Consider the following 20316-nt stretch of genomic DNA (forward strand, 5'->3'; position numbering starts at 1 on the left):
TCCTCTCTATAATTCTCTGTCTCTCAGTTTTCACTTTCACCCCCTTTGCCACCTGCTGACTCTTGCGCTCTCAGCCGCTAACTTGGGGCAATTAAGAAAATAAATAGAATGTCCTCGGGTCCCCAGGATCCATTAATCTTTCTTTTTTCCTATTACACCATGCTATAACTGGCCTGGCAAGGTGCCTGGCCATCAACAATGGGTAACCAGTAGACACCCACAACTATGCAGCCCCCACTTTACTAGGCAAAATATAAAATGTGTCAGCAGCAATTTGGTCATATTTACCACAGCTATATGACATGTTGAGATTAAATAGTGATGTGTGGTTGTTGGCTTGCCATGGTAACAATAGAGCCCCTTTGGGAGTGTTGGGCCTCTGTGTAGATGTTATTTATCATGTGCAAAAGTCAAGCAAAATAATCTCATATATCATTTTTCACCTCCAATTAACCATAAAGGCATTTGTGTTTCGCTGAGTGAGAAGCGGCTGGAATGTGAGAGCGTAGCGAGAACTGTGGGTCATGAGTGGATGTCAAGGCCATTTTTTTGATATAATAGCTCAAATAAACTTTAGTGGGTGGGAGTTCTCATACTGCTGACACGTTCATGTCAGCACAGCGGGCTAAAGCAGAGCAGGAGTATGATCACAGCAGTCATAACAGACAAAAATACCTTTGATGTGAAATGGAAAAGGTTCAAGAGGGCAGCACAAACGGGTGTTGACATTTTTTGAAAGGAATTTTGCGTGATGTCATGCGCTATCTATTTCATAGAAAAAGTTTTAAATTAGATTTTCTAACAGATAAAATAAACAAGGTAAAACGTTTGATCTTGCCCGTAGCTGGATTATACCTTTGGACCGTTTTCCCCTGTCTCCAATCTTTATGCTAAGATAAGATAACCGGTTGCAAGCTAGCTTCATATTTAGCATAGACACAAGAAGTGCTATCAAACCACTCATAACTTCTGCCTCACCATCAATACACTATCTTCCTCCCCACACATCCGCAACCTCTGAGTTATTTTCACCAGCAACTCCTTTAAACACCACATCAATCAAATCACCAGAACGGCCTCCTCTTAAAAAACACAGCCTGTTTACGTCCATCACTTTCCTTCTCTTCGATCACCTTCATCACGTTCAGGATTGACTACTGCAACAGCATTCTTTAGAACTCGCTAGAACTCGCTGCTCGTTCGCTCGCCCATTCCTGCTCCAGTGATCACATCACCTCCCTTCTCCAGAACCCCCACCGGCTCGCTGACCCACAACGGATCCAGTTCAAGTTTTCGCCACTGAGGACCAAGCCCCGAACCTGGGGAGACAGAGCCTTCTCTACCTCTGCTACTCTCTCCCCAAACACACCGAAGACTGCACCAATCTGTCCATGTTCAAATCACTAACCAATATAATGTTGTGTTTTATACATTTTTAGTGTGTTGTTTGCTATTTAACTTGTGTAATAACTTATATGAAGTGTCTTTGAATACCTGGAAAAGGTAAGCTCTGTAAATAAACTGTATCTTAACTTTTAACTCTCGGCAAGAAAGCAAAGAAGCGTATTTTCGCAAAATGTCAAACTATTCCTTTAAGCCTTGGACCATCATGAGAAGTCTTTCATGAGATCCACATACATTAGAAGAAGAAGAAGAATTCCTTTATTAATCCTGCAAGGGGAAATTCAATTTTTTCACTCTGTTATTATTATTATTCAGGTTACACACACACAGGCCGGAAATGCACACACATGCACAAACAGGGCTTATATACATAAACATTGGTGGTTCGATGCCTTGCGCAACAGCACCTCGTGTGTCATTTCCCTCACTGTATCATAATGTACAATATCAAACTTCTATGTAACAGTTTGTCCTGAACGACAGTTGAAGTCGGCAAAACTATTCACGAAATCCTACACAACAAATTATTAACTTGCACACAACAGAAAGAGCGCTACTCATTTTTGGTCACTATTTGCAAATGTTTAGCACATTTAGGCAATTGACTAAGCACAATTTGAACAATTTATTGGTTGTATACTTCTTTCTTCTTTGTGGTCAGATTGTCTTTTCTCAGTAGAATAGTTTTACATTCCAAATATGTTAGAATTCATTATAATTATTTTACAGTATAAGACATCACATGCAGAATAGTCCATCTAACTGTCAAAATCTGCCGAGCCCATGTTTCATAAATGGTGATAAGTGATAAATTGATCAATTTGTTGTCAACAGAAGTGAGCAGGGGAAGGTTGTTGCATTGCAAGGGAGAGTGTTACATCAGGCCAAACAGACAGGAGCAACTCAGCCCTGTAACTTTATTTTGTTACTGTACTACTATACAATAAGTGACTATTTTATTGACAGGCTACATGCATATTTTTATCTGCTGTATTTTAGTGTGATCATTGCAGGAAAAATGCTGTAAAATAGTTTTGACATTTCAGTGTGTTGAAGTGTAAGTATATTTTTGCTTTACAAAGTGGAACGGGAAACGTACTCTTGAAATCAGAGTTTTTACTTTGATACATTAGCAGCCAATTCACTTCAGAAAAATAACCGTAAACACTCAGTGTCAGGGAAAACATTTGTGAAAAGACTGAAATTAAGAGATGAGGAACACTTCAAGAGTCCACTGTTCTTCTGACAAAACATTTTCACCACTTCGGTTTTCCCAATGTTAAAGGATCGTGTCATTTGGTGACAATGACTTATTCAATAACTTTATTTGGACACATGAATTAAAGGTTTTGGTTCAGTTACATCCTTTTGCAGGTTAACTATAGTGTTTGTTGTATCTCAATCCTTGTGTTTCTTGTATAGCTGCTGCAAAAAAGCTGTCTTGTCTCCCATCAGACAATTGAAAAGCATTCAGACATCCGCAGACTGCTGACCCTTTGCATTTGTGTCTGCTGATTTTTTTCCTAGTTTGCTCTCTGCTCGTGAGGTCATGACCAATAGTAAGGCATTTCAAGTTCTTCAAAGATAAAGTACGTTTGAGCTTCTACAGACGGAGGTTAAAGATCACCTCCTGTCAGCCCTGAGGTCAATGTAGCATCATCTATCTCTGTGAAGGAGTCTCCTACAAGTATATTGCTTCTCCATCGAATGTTTGTACTCCCTGTGGACAGAATAATCTGTGTGTGTGTGTGTGTGTGTGTGTGTGTGTGTGTGTGTGTGTGTGTGTGTGTGTGTGTGTGTGTGTGTGTGTGTGTGTGTGTGTGTGTGTGTGTGTGTGTGTGTGTGTGTGTGTGTGTGTCTCTGTGTAAAACGGTGGAATTTCAATGGTTGTGGAGGGAACAGCTAGCAGGACAATCTCTTGACGCAAGTTGATGGAAAAGTACCGAAACACACACACATCTACGCAACTTCATAAACACCTCAGCCTGTGACTTCTAACTTCACACGCTGACTGCACATGGTAGGAACATTTTCACCCACTTTTAGAATATAGACATTCAAGAAGACTATGAAAGAGATGCATCTGGAATAGTGTTATATACCATAGTGCGCTCCAGGCGACACCTCTGTCTGTTTCCATGCCGTAACCTCTTCCTTTCCTCATCCCACTCTTCCCGTTGTCCAGATGAAAGGAAAAAGGGGGGATGATTAAAGAGAAATACTGTGAAGGCTGTCTCCATTTGGTGTCATGAAATCATGACTGTGTTAAAAGTGAAATGGAGAGGGGAGGGCTTGCCAAAGAACTGTCGATCCATGAAGCCAGCAGGTTCTCGCTACTCTGGGAACAGACACACACAAACACCCTCCGTCGTGGGAATAGATGCATGATTTATACACTGTCGCCATTACGCGAGGCTACAGCCCCCACGAGAGGCACTGTTTATCCAGTGTAATAAATTGGATTAATTATATTTGCCTTAAAATGTTCTCACTCTCGAGCGTCGTTTCCATCGTTGAGGAGGCAACTCTGACTCATATCTGACCATCGGTGTAGAAAACCCACAGTCCATCTGTCACCTGAACCAGAAGTGATGTGACACCTGAGCTGCGGTGCCCAAATTTTCACAGTTAAAGCAAAACGCTAACATTGTGCTCTCTTATTCCCGAGTCTATTTTCATAATATTTCATCTTTTCATGGTTGTTTTTTTAGATTTATACCATTAGGTATTTTAAGAGCGGACAGCTTGTTCTAGAGAGACAGCCTTAGGTGTTAAGGAAACTTAGACTGCCTGCCAAAGCGGTGCAGTCGACCAGAACTTACTGGACCATTTATAATCAACCAATTTGGCTTTTTATTACTCTACCAGAGGTGAACTAACCCTCACATGTCTCTTAAATTATATTCTAATAACATTTTTATCACTGAGCTTCTAGTATGACTTCATTAGCCTTCCTTTAACATTAAAAGTGATATGTCTCATTTTAAAATTTAGTAAATGTTATATTCATCATCTTAAATATGGTGCTAAGCTGTTAACCTTGTGTCTGGCCATCTGTTAAAGGTTATATAAGGTTACCCGTTATATAAATGGGGTTGTAGGGATGTGGCACATCTATCTCTATCCATCTATCATCTCAAAATTAAACATAACAATGTATGGCGATGTTAAAATTGGTCAAGTCCATTTTATTTTAAAGCGCCACAAACCCCAAATAACCATTTTACCTCAAAGGGCTTTACAATCTGTACAGGTGAAGAGGCCCTTGCTTTGAATGACTTCAGCACATCTGTGCCCACAGGACATCACTAGTTTCTCACACTGATCTGGTTTGATCTTGGTCCTTTCTTCAGTCTTTTTATCAGTTCAGTAACTGTAGTGGGTTTCTTAGACATTACTTTGTCACCAAGGATTTTCCAGAGATTCTCTATGGGGTTCAGATCTGGACTCTGGGCTGGCCATTTCATTGTTTCAATATTATTAGCTTCAAGGAACTGCTTCACCTGTTTTGCAATGCGACAGGGGACATTGTCTTGCATGCAAATTGCAGCTGATTGGGAGACAATTGCAGTGAAGGTATTGCATCTTGCTGAAGGAGGTTCACATAATCATTTGCATTCACCCTGCCATCTAGCTGTACAAGAGGCCCAACTCCTGCTGCAGGTAGATAGTGGGAGGAAAAGTGGGATGACACTGGGTGGAGATCATCAAATGTGCGTCGCACAGATTCATGGTTTTGTGCAAACGCAATGTTTTGGGAAGGATTCTACGCACAGTTTTATAAATGCGGCCCCAGGAGAGCTGCTAGATAATCCACCAATTAAGTAAATTGTCCCTTAATGCCAATAACTGGGAGGTACTGTACTGTATCTAAGGCTACGTTCACACTGCAGGTCTTAATGCATAATTCAGATTTTTTTGCTCAAATCCGATTTTTTCTTTGGCTGTTCACATTACGTCTTGAAAGGTGGCCTGTCACACTCCTGAAGTGATCTGCATGCGCAGTTGATTACTGATGACATCACACCACAACAGTGTTTACGAAAGCGAACGCGGCAACGGCTGATTGTAGAACTTTATGGCTTGATGCTAAAAACAGTGTGTGGCGGCAACCGGCACATTTGTGAGCGGGTGATATCAAGAAGGAGGAAGAGGAGAAAGAAATCAACAATCAATCAACTTCATTTGTCATTCATTTACAAAACAATGCAGCGCAGGACAGAATGACGTCAAAGTCACATTAAATGCCACCTGGCAGATTGCGGTCGCATTTTGAAAAATCCGATACATATCCGATTCATTACCACATTTCTGATTCGAAAATCTCAGATTCAATGCGACTTGTGCTGCTTACACTGTCAAAAGCAAATTCAATTCAATTCAATTCAATTCAATTTTATTTACAGTGCCAAATCATAACAAAGGTTATCTCAGGACACTTTAGAAACTAGATAAAGATCACACTCTATGACTTATTTAGGATTTACATAGACCCTATCACCTCCATCTTTTGCATGAAGGTGCACATAGAAATATGACATGACAAAATATGATAAATATATGATAATAAATATTGTTCCACAATCAGGGAATCTGTTTTGGGGGTTCAACATCACCGCTATGGCATTTAAAAAAGTCATTTGAAATGAGTCAAATGAGATATGGGTCACAAATGAGTGGGGAAAAAAGAGAGAATTTAGTTTTTTGGATATGAAATTTTCCTTTTAGAATTAGTAAATTGACAATCCACTGTGTTTTTTTGTTTGTTTGTTTTCATGACAGTGATAATGACATACTTTGCTTCCAATTTAATGAAGGTATTATACTGAACTATTTAAAAAAAAAACTTTCATCTCATCTTCATCCGCTTAGCCAGGGTCGGGTCGCGGGGGCCAATTGAACTGGCCTGGGAACGCCTCGGGATCCCCCAGTTAGAGCTGGTTAATGTGGCCCGGTAAAGGGAAGTTTGGGGTCCCCTGCTAAAGCTGCTAAAAAAAAGTATACTAACACTCCCAGAATAAATGTTGAAATAATTGTTGTCCACATCTGCAAACCTTGAAACACATTTTGTATTGTGTGCATGGTTTTATAATGTAATTCTTTCAAACAAATGCATACGGTAGAAGCACCCCGTTTCTATTTCCAGCTGCAGTAACAGGAATCACCCCGATGCATGTGTCCCATCCACAGTCCACATTCCTTTAAACTGGGCTGCCAAAGGGGCGTGCACGATCAGAGTCGGTCTTTTCACACCAGCAGGGACACTGTGCACCCACCGAGAGAGATTCACCATGGCCTCAGCACTGAATTGCAAACCTTTTATGTTGTGTTTTATTTATTTTTCGTTACTGTTTACCAGCGTATGTTGCGACGCCGATGCAGAAGAAGATGAGCACGCAAAGCACACGTACACGGTGGAGATGTTCAACGAGGCGGTGCCCACTGCACCCCACTTTGTCATGTTTTTCGCCCCATGGTAAGTGAACAGTTAGTTGACAAGCTTTTCCCGACGACGTTGAATAAATGCATTGACTGTGTCTTTTTTTACATCCTCCATATACACCGAAAATTGAAAAAACTGGGCTTTTAGAGTGGGATTAGAGCTAACCGGCAAGTTAGAACACCAGCTAGTTAGCTTGAATGCTAACGTTAGTTGCTAGCCCAGTTCTTTTGGACAACCGCTGGGCTTAGCTTAGCTTAGTTGCTAACTAGCATAGCTCAAACTGTTAAGAGTACTTTTCCAAGCGGCCTCGATGCTAACTATGAGAGTTGTTCCCAAGACGTTGACATGTAGTTAAAAACTTTCCATTGAACGCTGAGCGGGAACTTGAGCATTTAAAGCGGAGTTTGTAGCGATACGTTTGTTTACAGTAAGTGCAGAAATAGTCACAGTTAAGGGTCGTTGTGTGGAGAGGCTGCGCGTACGTGGCACGCACTGATTGACTGGTGCTACGTCAGCGGTTCCGAAAGTGGGGTCCACGGACCCTCAGAGGTCTTTGAGGAGGTTCACTTCCATCGTCACTCGGTGTAATGTAGAATAAGTAGACATGGAGCTAAGTCAACCTTTCCTACATTTGGTTTAAATAGCTCAATACTGCAACAAACAGTGTTACCAACATGTATTTAACTCAAATGTCTGACTTTGATATTTGACACTTTTCTCTGCTTCTTCATTGACATGGATTCACATTATTGGTGTCTATTCATTAGGGCAAAGATAATCAACAGGGGGCCCTTAGGTGTGCTCCAGGGGTTCCACCATAACATTGGTTGTATTGTCACTTTTTGAAAGTTATTTCCCCTCTTCCAAACATGGAAATATGCATCAACATGAATCCAACATATTACAAGCAAAGATAAATCAGCCTATTTTTGAAATAAAGAAACATTTGGGTTAGGCAGCCACTACATATTGAAGTATTAAGATTTCATTGTGCCTTCCACGTGTAGACCTGCGGTTAACAGTCTGCACTGTAACCCCTCAGGTGTAACCTGTCAAATGTATGCTGACGATACAGTTCTGTACATGCGAAGGACAAAAAACAAGCTGCACAGGAGCTGACAGCTACGAGGAGTTCTGTGTATAAATGGCTTCACAGCTCTCACTTACATCTTACCATCATTGTCTTATTCTGAATAAGTATGACCAATTAGACTGGGAAACATTGTAAAACACACTGATTTTGTATTTGTTTACGCCCTTTTTCATGGTCAAGCTCCACCACCATTACTAAATTGTGTCCAAAGAAACTCTAAGAGATCAACTAGAGCTGCCTCAAGGGGTGACTGTCAAGTGCAACTTAACAGTCAAAACCACATTATGTCAAACAGCATTCTCCTATCGTGCATCATAAACATTCAACCATTTACCAGTCACAATACTTGAATTACCGACCATAACTTTATTTTCCAAACATGTTAAAGAATGCTGCATTTCTATTGGAAAACTTTTAGGTTGTACACTGACTGTTCTTGTGCCACTGTTGTGTTCAGGTGCGGCCACTGCATGAGGTTACAGCCCGCATGGAATGAACTGGCAGACAAATACAACAGCATGGACGAGCCCCCTGTGTATGTGGTAAAAGTAGACTGTGTCCCGAACACCAAGTTCTGCTCCAATGAACATGGGGTTAGGGGCTACCCTACGTAAGTACTCGTCACACTAATTCTCGGGTTAATCAATCCATACTAGTCCTTTGGCACGCATTAGATCAGCCTAGATATTTCACAGTTTAGATCAATACCTGGAACAAATCTCTTGCGTTGACTGTTGCATGCACAATACAAAGAACTGTTAGAACACAGACGTACACAGTCTTTTCCATCATTGATTGACAGAGAGGTGATACATTGGCCTGCATTAAGTTTAATACTCAGCCAGTATCTTAATGACATCTCTTAAATCCAGGATTTTGCTGACTGCACGCTGTCGCTGGATAATGATTGACGTAAATTTTACAACCAAAACTTACAGGGTCCTAAAGCTTGTAATGATGAGGCTAGTTAGAAAATTGTGTGCGCATGAATGGGTCACTGAGTTTTATTGGACAGCTTTATTAAATATTCTGTTCTGACTGGTCAATTACGATCTTTTATTTCTGAACAAACGTCAACCCACGTCACTGTTCTGAATAACAGAACATGTATGAAATTGTGATCGTACTCTAGAGGACCATTTTTATATTGTGTGTTTATAAGCAGAATAAGGTAGAGCGAATTAAAACCCTTCAGGGTCCTCCATCACCTCGTTGGGGTTAAATTCGTAATAATGACTTACTCGCTCTCATTATCCCTTACTTAGTTAACTTTGTTGTGAAGCCACAGTGATGTTGTGAAGTCTGTGATGCCACAATTCATTAAATTATTTTTTGTGTTACATGCAGACTGAAGCTGTTTAGGCCAGACCAGGAGGCAGTTAAATACCAGGGGCCCAGAGATCTACAGTCACTGGAGACCTGGATGCTGAAGACAATCCAGGAGGAGCCCTCTGTGAGTTGTGTTCATTCATTTGACACCTCCAATTTCTAAACCAGTGATCCTTGCAGTGTAAGCACGGTGGTGCTCATAGATGCTTGTTCTTGTGTGTCCTCCAGGAGCCAGAGAGTGAACAGGAGCCTCCTAAAGCCCCAGAGCCCAAACAGGGCCTGTATGACCTCACTGCTCTCAACTTTAAGGCCCACATAGCCAAAGGTAAAGATCTAGTAGAAAATAATGCTGTTTAATGCTTCATGAAAGTGCTGTTGTACTAGGGGTGGGCGATCTATCGAATATACTTGATCTATCACAGCTGATTCTACGCGGTATTTATCAAATGACTATATCCCGAACTTTGAATATATATTGTCTCTCCTTCAGGAGAGTGCAGTCCATGTCAGACATTTTACAGCCCATAAACAGAAGAAAAACACATTTTTGAGTGGAGCAGGACTTACTTTTCATCATATATAATCATTGGTACAGTTAACAGTCAACTACTCCAAGTTGTGTTTCTGGATCCCTCATTAGAGAATGGAAACACCCCATTTCCCTGATTGACATAACTTGACATTTCAACACGAGCACCTAAGGCACAATCCATCACGTCAGTCAACTCGGACCGACTGTATAACACTCTTGTCATTTTGGATTTTCTGGCGACGGGCGCAAAAACAAACAGTGCTCACGATAATTGTCGAATGTTTTAGTTTTGAAGAAAAATAAATGTAAAAATAAATCCTTGTTTGGAGACGAAACTAGGCAGGATATGACATAGGTATTTTTGAAACTGTTTATTGGTCCCACCTTCACATCTTAGCAACCGAGCTCCAATAAACGTTGTGTAATTGGTTGCGTATAACCTCTGTATAAGAGGTGTATATTTGAATTTACGACAGGCTGGGTTGAGCTTGTTGTGGAATCAACTTCTGACATTGCTCCATCGAATCAAAAATCTGAACCTATAAACTTGCTCTGTGTCACCTTTGGGTATAATTGTGCACTTTGTCCATCTAGAAATGGACATACACTGCACTGCATTTTACTTTCTACTTACTCAATGTATGATGTGTTTTATGTGTTTTACTTTTCTATTTGTGTTCTTGCTGGTTATCCGCAGTTTCTGTTTCTAATCTGGCTTTCCTCCTCTTACTTCAGGTGCCCATTTTGTGAAGTTCTTTGCCCCATGGTGCGGACACTGCAAAGCAATGGCCCCAACCTGGGAGCAGCTGGCCACCACCTTTGAGCACTCTGATGATGTAAAGATAGGAAAGGTGGGTCCTTCATTGTGTACAGTCTCACAGGTTCAGGATCCAAGTACTCATAAATAATGAACGCAATATCAAAACAATAAAACAACACATACTGTAAAGTGGGTACAACAGGGCAACCACAAAGGTACATGTTTTTACAATCTTTTTTTATATACCCTTCAGTATGAGCTGCCTTTGTGACACACTTTTTCATTCAATTTCCTTGCGGAAGGCATCCAAAAGAGAAGTTTAAATCTACACTTTTGATAACAAACTGTTATGTTCGTCATTGTTTCATGAAGTTACTTTACACGTTGGCATGGTCATCCTGTTACTGGTGCAAAACAGGATGCTGGTCACATGAGAAGCATACTGGGTTACACACATGTCTTAGTCAAATTTGCACGGCCATTGTTTGCACTGATGTTTCATTAACACATGTCCCTGTATTTATGACCTAGGTGGACTGTACACAGCACTATGAGGCGTGCTCTGAGAACGGTGTACGAGGATATCCCACGCTGCTCTTCTTCTACAACGGACAGAAGGTACGGTGACGTTTTTGACTGCTACGCACTTTCTATTCCAAATGATCTCTGCATGCACAGCGATTCAACGCACTCTTTCATCTGACCTGCTGCCACTGCGGCTGTCATGTCTCCTCGCCACTTTCTAAGATTTCCTACAAACTGTAACAAACCCCCATGACATTAAATCATACTGGGATGATTACAATCAATAGATATTCGGGATATTGGCATGTCAATCACAACAGCCACCATATGATTATGTTGGCACCATTGAATATCTGAGTTGAACAATGATTGAAAAGAGTATTAATTCTAGTGTGTGTGTGGTTTGTAGACAGATCAGTACAAAGGAAAAAGAGACCTGGACTCCTTCAAAGACTTTGTGGACAACAAGGTGAAGGCTGCCCTTGCTCAGGAGGAAGAACAGGAACCAAGTGAGGATCAAAAAGCAAACGAGATCCCCACTGATGAGCCAGCGAAAGAGGAGGTAAAGATGCGTGTGAACAACAACAAAAAAGGCAGTGCCATACACAGGAAATATATGCTTCAGTGCCTGCTCAGGTGTTCATACCTTCAGAAACATAAAGGGAAGCAAGCAATCACTTTATGATACAGTTCAACTTCAATACAAGTAAAGATCATGCACATCAGTAACCTGAAAATGGCCTTACCCCGGATTAGGGAATGATCAGATTATTGAAGTTCCCCTCGTATACATGAAAAGGGTTGAATGGGAAAATGACGGGAGTAACTCGACCTCCGGTACAGTTGCTTTGCCAACATACAGCTGGACTGAATGCAGCTTTTTTTTTTCTGGTTCACCTAGTTGTCAAAATCACAAACATACGACTTTTGGATAGAATTGCGACTGAAACTGATATCTTGGTAGAAATGTTACTTGCCATTGCAAGTCCTCCCTCAGTTTAAAGGTAACGCTCTATTGCTGTTGTTGTTGTTGTTGTTGTTGTTGTTGTTTATTTTATTTCAGGGTCAAAAGCCACTACCACAGAGCATGCTCAGACAAGAAACCCGATAATATCCGAGAACGCTGTTTACATGTGGGAATAATCAAGTTCTCTAGGTCTGTTAACCAGGGTATGAGAACCCCAATTTTACCCGGGGTATGGTGTTTACATGGTGTTTAAGAAAACGGGGTATGACCTTAACCCGAATATAATCAGGTTTTTAAACTGCATGTAAATGCACTGTGTGCGTGTCTCAACTGGTAATGAGAGTTAGGTTAGTTTTTTCCTCCTGATTGATACCTGAATTTCAGATGCTGGAGACATGACATCATCCTTAATAGTGTACAACAACAAAAGTGAAGCAGTGAGAAATGGTTGTTTGCGTAAAAGTTGATGCACCTCAGCCACAACGTCTTAGAGCAGGATATTGATTCCTACTTGGTCCTCTGTGTTTAATGTTCTGGTGCCCTGATCCAAACCCTGACAGCATCCATGTCCCACTTTTCAGTTTAATGAGATGATGTGAGGACCAAAAGGTTTGCATGGCATCCAAACTCTTAGCTCTTCCTATATGAAATGATATTGGTCAGGTAATGAGTTTCTTTCCTGTCTGCAGTCCAGCGTGTTGGACCTCACAGAGAACAACTTTGACGAGACAGTGGCCAAAGGCTTCACCTTCATCAAATTCTACGCTCCATGGTAAGATTATTGTTCTATTATTCTTTAACACTCACTGACTCTTTGAAATGTATAAACTTGTTGTAGTCAAACATTGACATCACGGTCTCCCAAAGTCTCAGTCACTTTAAGTGATGTCATCCCTGTGTTATCTGCTGTCATCTGTAGGTGTGGCCACTGTAAAAACCTCGCTCCAACATGGGAGGATCTTTCCAAGAAGGAGTTTTCCGGCCTCACTGACGTCAAGATAGCCAAAGTGGACTGCACTGTCGAGCGCACACTCTGCAACAAGTACTCTGTAAGTATATGGGTGTCATCCACAATTTATACCGTCAGAACTATCTAAGCTGAACACGCAGCATTCTGTATCTGCTCTCACTTACCCTCCTGTCAGCTTTTTAATTTCCTTAAGATGAAGTGTGTTATATAGGATGTAATAAAGCGTTTTATCACAGAGCTATAAAACATTATGACTGCTGCCACATACTTTAATTAGATGCTAAAGACTGTAATCCTAAAACAGATTGAACACTGTCAAGGGTAAAGAAATCAGTTATGACCATAAAGCCAACTAAACATGGAATGCAATGTTATTTGTATGGTTTGCAGAATTGCTGTGTCAGGGTTCTGAAGACCAGAGTGATGATTCATTCTGATAAAAATGTGCCCTTGTGTTTTCTAAGATAGCTTCTCATTTAAAACATTTCAAAATTGTTTTACTTTATTTATTTAGGAGGGACTGTGTATAGTTAAAACATGAATGTCACTATTTCTTGCACGGCACCAGATAATATCTTTAAGCTCATATCTGCGGGCTGGTTGTCTCACTGCCACTGTAATTTTAACTAATATTAACAGGACTCCAATTAGGAAAGAGCTGATAAGATTTAGTTTCAGGCATCATTTGATTTAGTGTACAGTATATTTGCACGCTGCATAAGAATGAAATAGGTTTGAAAGATGACAAAGCACATGGAATAAGCCTCTGTCTTCCCGCTTGGTTCAGGTCCGAGGTTACCCCACCTTGATCATCTTCAAGGCAGGAGAGCAGGGTGAAGAGCATAATGGCGGGCGGGACCTGGAGAGCCTGCACAGCTTTGTGATGAGGCAGACGAGGGACGAGCTGTAGAAACAGTCAAGTCAGCACTCCACCACTCTGCTCGTCCACACTGCATATCTGGCCAGTACAGGACACTACTCTTTCTCCTACAGTAGCCAAACCTCTCTTTATCTTTCGCTCCACTTGGGTTCTCCTCAGAAAGGAGTCGGCGACAGACTGCAGTCTGTTCTTTCTTTCTGTGTTCAAGGACAGCATGATTCAGTAGAGTGTTTGGGATGTGAATGTGTTTCTCATTTTGTTGCCCAACTTTAAATCTCCTAATATGGAGAATACTATCGTATTGGTTGGATTCTGCAAATTTAGTAATATGTCGGACAACCACTTTGCAAGCACTGCTCGATCAATCAGAACCAGAATTCCTCGCACAGATAATGTCTAATGTTTATTCAAATGGTAGCACTCAAGGACAGATGTCCCAGTTTCTGCCTGTTTAAAAAAATCTTTTGTTTCTGATGAACTTCTGTAGCCATTTGACTTTTTTTAAATGATCGTTTTATACATGGGATCTGTTGTTAAATCGCAAGCAATCAATGTTACGGTACTGTCAGTCCAAAGTTTCACCCAATTTTTAAGTTGAGTGTTAAGTTGAGGGCACCTTCTATCCATGCCATTGATGGCCTGTCTGACTTAACTCTCAGGGAAACGCCCACAGTCTAAGAGAAGTTGTGATGGAGGCATCATTGTTATCACAGGTCTGAAAATGACACGTAGACTTTCTCTTAATGATGAGGCTTTTCAGCTTGTAGAAAGAAAAACAAGATGAATGAAAACTAAACATCCCAATTGTGCATTTTAGACTCCTGTGATCTCAATCATCCGTCCCTCTCTACTCCTCCTAGCATTCAGGGTCTCAGGCCTGGACCATGTTGCCCCATATCTCCATTACTGAACGAATTTAGAGTTACTACTGTCTTTAAAACTGACCCTTCTTTCTATACTCATACGAGGTGATAAAAGGTGTGAATGTAAGGTTTTTGCTGTATATTCCTCAGGCCAGGTGTGTGTTCAAAGGAGTTTGGAACCAGTACGTGGAGCAGCAGAAGACAGTTGGTAACACGGTTAAAACATGAAGTGTACGTTTAGGATCTTTTGCACCAGAACTTGAGCTCCACTTTGGTTAAACTGTCATTCTCAGCACTTTGTAATGTCTCTGGTCATCTTTTTGAGGAAATAATAAGTTTCTTTAGAGCTTTTACAACCTTTCTTCTGTGGTTGGACATTTTTATGATAATACTTGTGAGGTTGGAACTTAAACAAACATTCAGGGTAGCTCAGGGTCAGGTGGGCTAGCTAGCATCTTATCACCTTTCTGACTGATTGTGACCAGCTGCATCTTGGGTCTTTATGATTCTCCCAAATAACCCTACTCTTAAATATTGTTCCTCAATGTCAGTTTTCTGTCTTTAGGCACCCCAAACTGTGGACTGGATGGCCAAGTATAGTTTAACTCTGCTACGTGGATATTTAAGGTGATCTGTAAGATACAGCTGCTCCAGCTACTGGTTTCCAAGTCAAACTAATCGGAAAAAGGATCTGGGAAAAGAAGCATCATTCATCGGTTGCAACCAAAATAAAGTTAACTGGTTTTAATTTCCCCCTCTGACTATATAACCACTAGTGATTGTTTAAGCTGAAGTCTACTGTATCATAACCATCAGCCTACAAATCCAGCTACAGAAGGTTAATCTGTGTGTGAAGGTTCAACAGTCAAAGGCCAAGAAAACGTAATCCGTCACAGACCTGGTTCTAATAGCATTTGCAATATCTTTTCAGCGCACTTTTCTAAGACTAACTGACTTCACCCACCTGTTACGCCATGCCCACTACACTGCAAATGCTCTTTGACCCACGTCCTGTGCCGCATGATGCAGGGTACCATTTTATTGTCTAACCCAAGTACACAAACAGTCAGAGACACAGCATTTTTTTTGTCAGTTAAAGTTTTTATGGATAGCACATGGTCTAAAGAAACTCCAGTGACAGAAGTATTTTTTCCTTGTGAGTCATGGGTTGTGCACTACCCATGGATTTTGTACAAAAAGAGTGAATAATGGCAAGTTGTAACATGAGATTTCATAATAAAAAAATTCAAAAATAAGTATTAAACTTTCATTTTGTTCTTGCATCGGTCTCTGTTAATAAGGTATGTGATTTTTCTTTTTAATAAAAGGTGCAATAAATAAGCTGAGAATGTACAAGTATTTACAAAAAACAGTCTAAACATGATCACAAATGTAAACAGCAGCTTACCAGAGGTATATTTTGTAAGTTATGATTGGTTAGGCACGTACGGTATGTTGATTCTTGTTGGTATTAGTTTTTCTTTAAAATACGTTGTCTAAAAAACTATCATTCAAAGCTCACAGTAACACGTTCAATTGGGAAGATGTTGCCACTGGACACAAATCTCAACATTATTTTACCCTCAGGATTGAAAAAGCAAAGGGCTAATTTCAGAAAGCAGGCAAAGACACCGTTCTGCCGGCTGTTTTTGACTTGCTAAATGTTTTTCCACAATCTCTTGATGGGTTGTCAGGGGTGGAAGCGTTTGTTAACTTTGCGAGTGCAGCAACATGGAAATGGCCATTTGCGGTATGTCGGAGGGATAAGGCTGTATTCTTCGGTTCTTTGGAAAAAAACATCAGTTTAGCCACAACATGCATCATGTTGAACCAGCCTGGTGAATCGCAGCTCAGCGTGAGCCCGGCAAATATTGACACGGAGAGGATATTTGGAGCAGCGCACGACTAAAATAGCCTGTGGTCACTTTGGTTCAGTCCATATTATATTTTAGGAGGGCAAATATGGCTTAAGAAGAAAATACATTGAAAAGAGCAAGGACATATGAATCTACTGACTCCAATGTATAATTCATTTAGTATTAGATCATTTGAGTTAATACTTACACTGAAAAGGAAACTTTTCCCATGTCTCAAACCATTTATGCACATTTTCTCTCATTTGACCAGTTGATGTCACTGACTACTGTTGGTTTTCAGTGCCGTGATAACGCTGAGTCGGAACTCCTCAGGGTCATGCACTTTAGAGAAGTTGTTCATTATTAGTTATTCAAGCGCCCTCTGAGAACTGATCCACCATGTTGTTTTGTTGGAGAGGAGAAAGGAAAGAAAGCAGCATTCGGACTGGTCCCACAACAGTTCAGTTTTGCCCTCTCCCTCTCAGTGAGGGAGAAGGTGCAGTAGCCTCTTAGGCATTCATACACACACTTCCAGAAACACATAATGTACAAACTTTAACACTCCATCCTCCCCCCACACACACACACACACACGCAGTCATTCAATCTGCTGCAGACCCATGAAGTGAAAACTCCACAGCTAATAGAGAAGGTGATTGACAACTTGGTGGCTCAACACTGTCGGGTGAAGTTGCCTAAAGATGACACCCTTAACGGTCCCCTCTTAGTTTGATGAACACAAACGTTCATGTTATTAGATGTTTTGAAGTGTCCAAAATGATTTGAATAGAACATGTAAATGATCTTTCAGGGTGGACAGTCCTTGCGGGCTGAGGATTTGGACGGGAAACTGGTCAACATCACCCAGGAGTCACTGGTGCAGCCCTTTGCCAACCCAACTTTTCATCAAGCATTATTAGCCCTTGATGTGGGTGTCAGTGGCAGCCGCAGGCCCGTACCACCATGTTCTTGTATTTCTTCAGTATGACGTTGGAGTTGTCGTCGAAGTAGAGCACTGAGATGGCGTGGAGCTTGGTGGGGGCACAGCATGGCTTTGGTACGTTCTCTGGGTTCATCAGGTGCACCTGAAAATCAGAGGAAATACTTTAAGCCCCTTTAAATGTCAAGCTGCATTTGACATAACATTTAATAGTTATCTTAAAAAAAGATGAGAGATAGCTTTAATGGGGCCCCTGGCTATTTAGTGTAACACTTTCATAAAAGTTTTTTTTTAAATGGTCAAAATTGGAGCAGAAGAAGCTGAGATCTCTTGCTTTTTAGTCTGTAGTACATGACGAAAAAACACTACATTCCCCATCATGCAACTCAACAGTGTCATTTTCTAGACCCTCCCTGCCTGCTTAATGTCTGTCCTTATCAAACTCCATGCCCTAAATTTGCAATATTATTTCCTAATTCTGCATATTTCTCACTTTAAAATGCCCCCTGCAGAGCAATTAGACAACTTTTTATTCACACACTTTTGTAGTAGTACTCTTATCTTAAGTTGTACTCTTCTTAACTTATCTTCATGTGTATCTTCAGCGTCCCTTTGAGTTAACTGGATTACGATGTAAATGTATTGGTCTTTAAAGTTCTTAAAAGCACAGATTTTCTCTCATGCACGAGTGTTAAATACATAGCCATCCAATGAAAATATGTTTGAAGTTTTGAACTCCTCTACTGTTACCGTATATAGTTATCTCTTGCAGTCGTTAAAAAGGATTACAATAAGTTCCTTTAAACAGAGTTGCAAACACTTAAATATCTTGTTGCACCATTGCTTGAACTTAAAACGACTCCTACACTGTGTTTTGAATACACTGAGCATGGTACACTCCTGTGGGTTGGTCTTACCAGGGTCTGTACGATGGCATGGTTGGTGGCGTTCATGTGAGCATTAAGGGGGAAGGAGCACTCTCCATCACAGTAGTTGGCTGCGTAGCCTTCAGGAGCAATGATCCAGTCCTGAGAGAAACACAAGATGGTAAACATTAAAAACAGCAAAACCAGAGCAGAGGATTTGTTTTTGAACACTAGAAAGTTCAGGTCCGGTTTCATAATTCCACAAAACTAGTGTTCTTATCTTTACATCATTCTATAAGACCTGGATAAGAAGCTGTCTATGTATTTGATCATTTTATGAGTGCAGATAGGTAGAGAGGCTGCAGCATTGCTCTATTTCAGCAGCCCACCTGACTCCTGTTGATAAATTCAGTGTTAATCTCGTCTTTGAGAACGTCCTTGCCCAAAAAACTCCTGTCTGTGAAATCGCTCAGGGAAGCAATACTTCTTCTCCCCTCCTTCCTTCCTTCCTCTGTGCGTCTTACTGTTTCGCTCCGACAAATTCTCTGCATGTTTTACCTCTGTCTAACTTGTTTTTGTGTTTTTATCTAGTGTACCTTCCTGTCTGTGTTAATAATCTCTCTCTGTCTTTCTCTTTTCACTTTTCAGTTTGTCCTTCTGTGTGTGTGTGTGTGTGTGTGTGTGTGTGTGTGTGTGTGTGTGTGTGTGTGTGTGTGTGTGTGTGAGAGAGAGTGAGTGAGTGTTAGAGAGAGAGAGAGAGAGAGAGAGAGAGAGAGAGAGAGAGCGAGCCCTGGCAGTCTCCCTCTAGATGTCAGTGCTGTGTTAACAGCTCACAGCTTGTTTGGAAGGATGTACGTAACTCTGCCCTTCTATTTCCTCCTCAGTCTGTCATATTGTAAACACACACACACACACACACACACACACACACACACACACACACACACACACACACTCTCTCTCTCTCTCTCTCTCTCTCTCTCTCTCTTTCACGCAGTCTGAGACTTAACTTTGATTGACTTTCTGACTGCCTTTGCTTGGCCACACTAGTTTCCGTGACAGTCAGTGGAGTTTATATGATGTGATGTTTACAGCAGGGCCCCTTTAATGTGAAGAAGTGGAGGTACACTTGAATAAGTGATTGACATGTATTGTTGGTTACAGTATAAAGTAACTCAGCCCTGAAGCTTAATCACTATTGCATTAAAGAAGATATTCCCTAAAGTGGGACACAGTATAGAGAGCAGAACAGCTCCACTGTGCATATTTACGCACGAAGAACAAAATTACTTATTGAGTAGAAGCTAAAAGTGTTGTTGTAGTTTTGTCCTTTCCAATAACTCAAAGCAGCGACTGATCATTAAGTAAACCACTAAAGAAAATACTCATTCATCAATTAAATACATCATTGTAAAGCAACGGCCTACAAGGGGAGTGAAAATCATTCATTCACGGGTGGCGGGTGGATGATTTAATGTATAAGTGGACCCTTCTGACTCCAATGTATCGCTCCGCGTGTCACGCACAGTCGTCTTTTCTCCTCCTCAGTTAAACAAGTTATCGGTGTATTTGCTCAAATGCAGTCAAATGGAGTTGTCGATGGGACAGAAGACTGTGGAGGAGCCGCAGCTTCATGCACGAGCAGATCCGTTTCCTCAGCAGAAAACTGCCCTGCTTCTCCAATTTCCAGAAGCTGCTATTTAAATAGAAATGTGCGTGCTGCAGGTGCGCCTGGATTTTAAAGGGAATGGGAGATGACTTTGACTTTGTTGGTTTCATTCATGTTATGCCCAAAACACGCCTGTGACTAATGAAGGGCCTAAATATAACCCCTACGAATCAGAGCTGGCTTTTTCAGGCTTTTTAAGTGTGTAAGAGTGTTTCAGAC

The 20316-nt window shown here is 41.0% G+C and overlaps 2 protein-coding genes across 2 annotated transcripts in view; one reads left to right on the forward strand and one right to left on the reverse strand.

Moving 5' to 3' along the window:
• Window positions 1-6660: 6660 nt before the first annotated feature.
• Window positions 6661-16434, forward strand: txndc5 (thioredoxin domain containing 5). Its single transcript, XM_083935792.1, has 10 exons — window positions 6661-6880; window positions 8398-8550; window positions 9288-9393; window positions 9498-9594; window positions 10537-10652; window positions 11093-11179; window positions 11496-11648; window positions 12743-12825; window positions 12973-13102; window positions 13811-16434. Exons 1-10 carry the CDS (start codon window positions 6696-6698, stop codon window positions 13931-13933), a joined length of 1233 nt encoding a protein of 410 aa, XP_083791918.1. The 5' UTR covers window positions 6661-6695; the 3' UTR covers window positions 13934-16434.
• A 1123-nt stretch (window positions 16435-17557) lies between these two features.
• bmp6 (bone morphogenetic protein 6) overlaps window positions 17558-20316 on the reverse strand; it is a gene marked incomplete at its 3' end in the record, with an annotated part of 51038 nt that continues 48279 nt past the window's right edge. The window contains exons 6-7 of the mRNA XM_083936377.1: window positions 18480-18590; window positions 17558-17707 (exon numbers count right to left, since the gene is read on the reverse strand). Of these exons, the coding sequence (XP_083792503.1) occupies window positions 17558-17707; window positions 18480-18590 (261 nt within the window). The remainder of the gene's footprint in view (window positions 17708-18479; window positions 18591-20316) is intronic.

This window comes from Echiichthys vipera (genome assembly GCF_963691815.1).
Source record: "Echiichthys vipera genome assembly, chromosome: 21".
NCBI classification, from domain to species: Eukaryota; Metazoa; Chordata; class Actinopteri; order Perciformes; family Trachinidae; genus Echiichthys; species Echiichthys vipera.

Bases quoted from the DNA above. Each gene is read 5' to 3' on its own strand.
- txndc5 (XM_083935792.1), top strand. From the start codon at position 6,696: ATGGCCTCAGCACTGAATTGCAAACCTTTTATGTTGTGTTTTATTTAT. The intron at 6,881-8,397 runs GTAAGTGAACAG...TGTTGTGTTCAG, and splicing joins GTCATGTTTTTCGCCCCATG to GTGCGGCCACTGCATGAGGT. The intron at 10,653-11,092 runs GTGGGTCCTTCA...TTTATGACCTAG, and splicing joins ATGATGTAAAGATAGGAAAG to GTGGACTGTACACAGCACTA.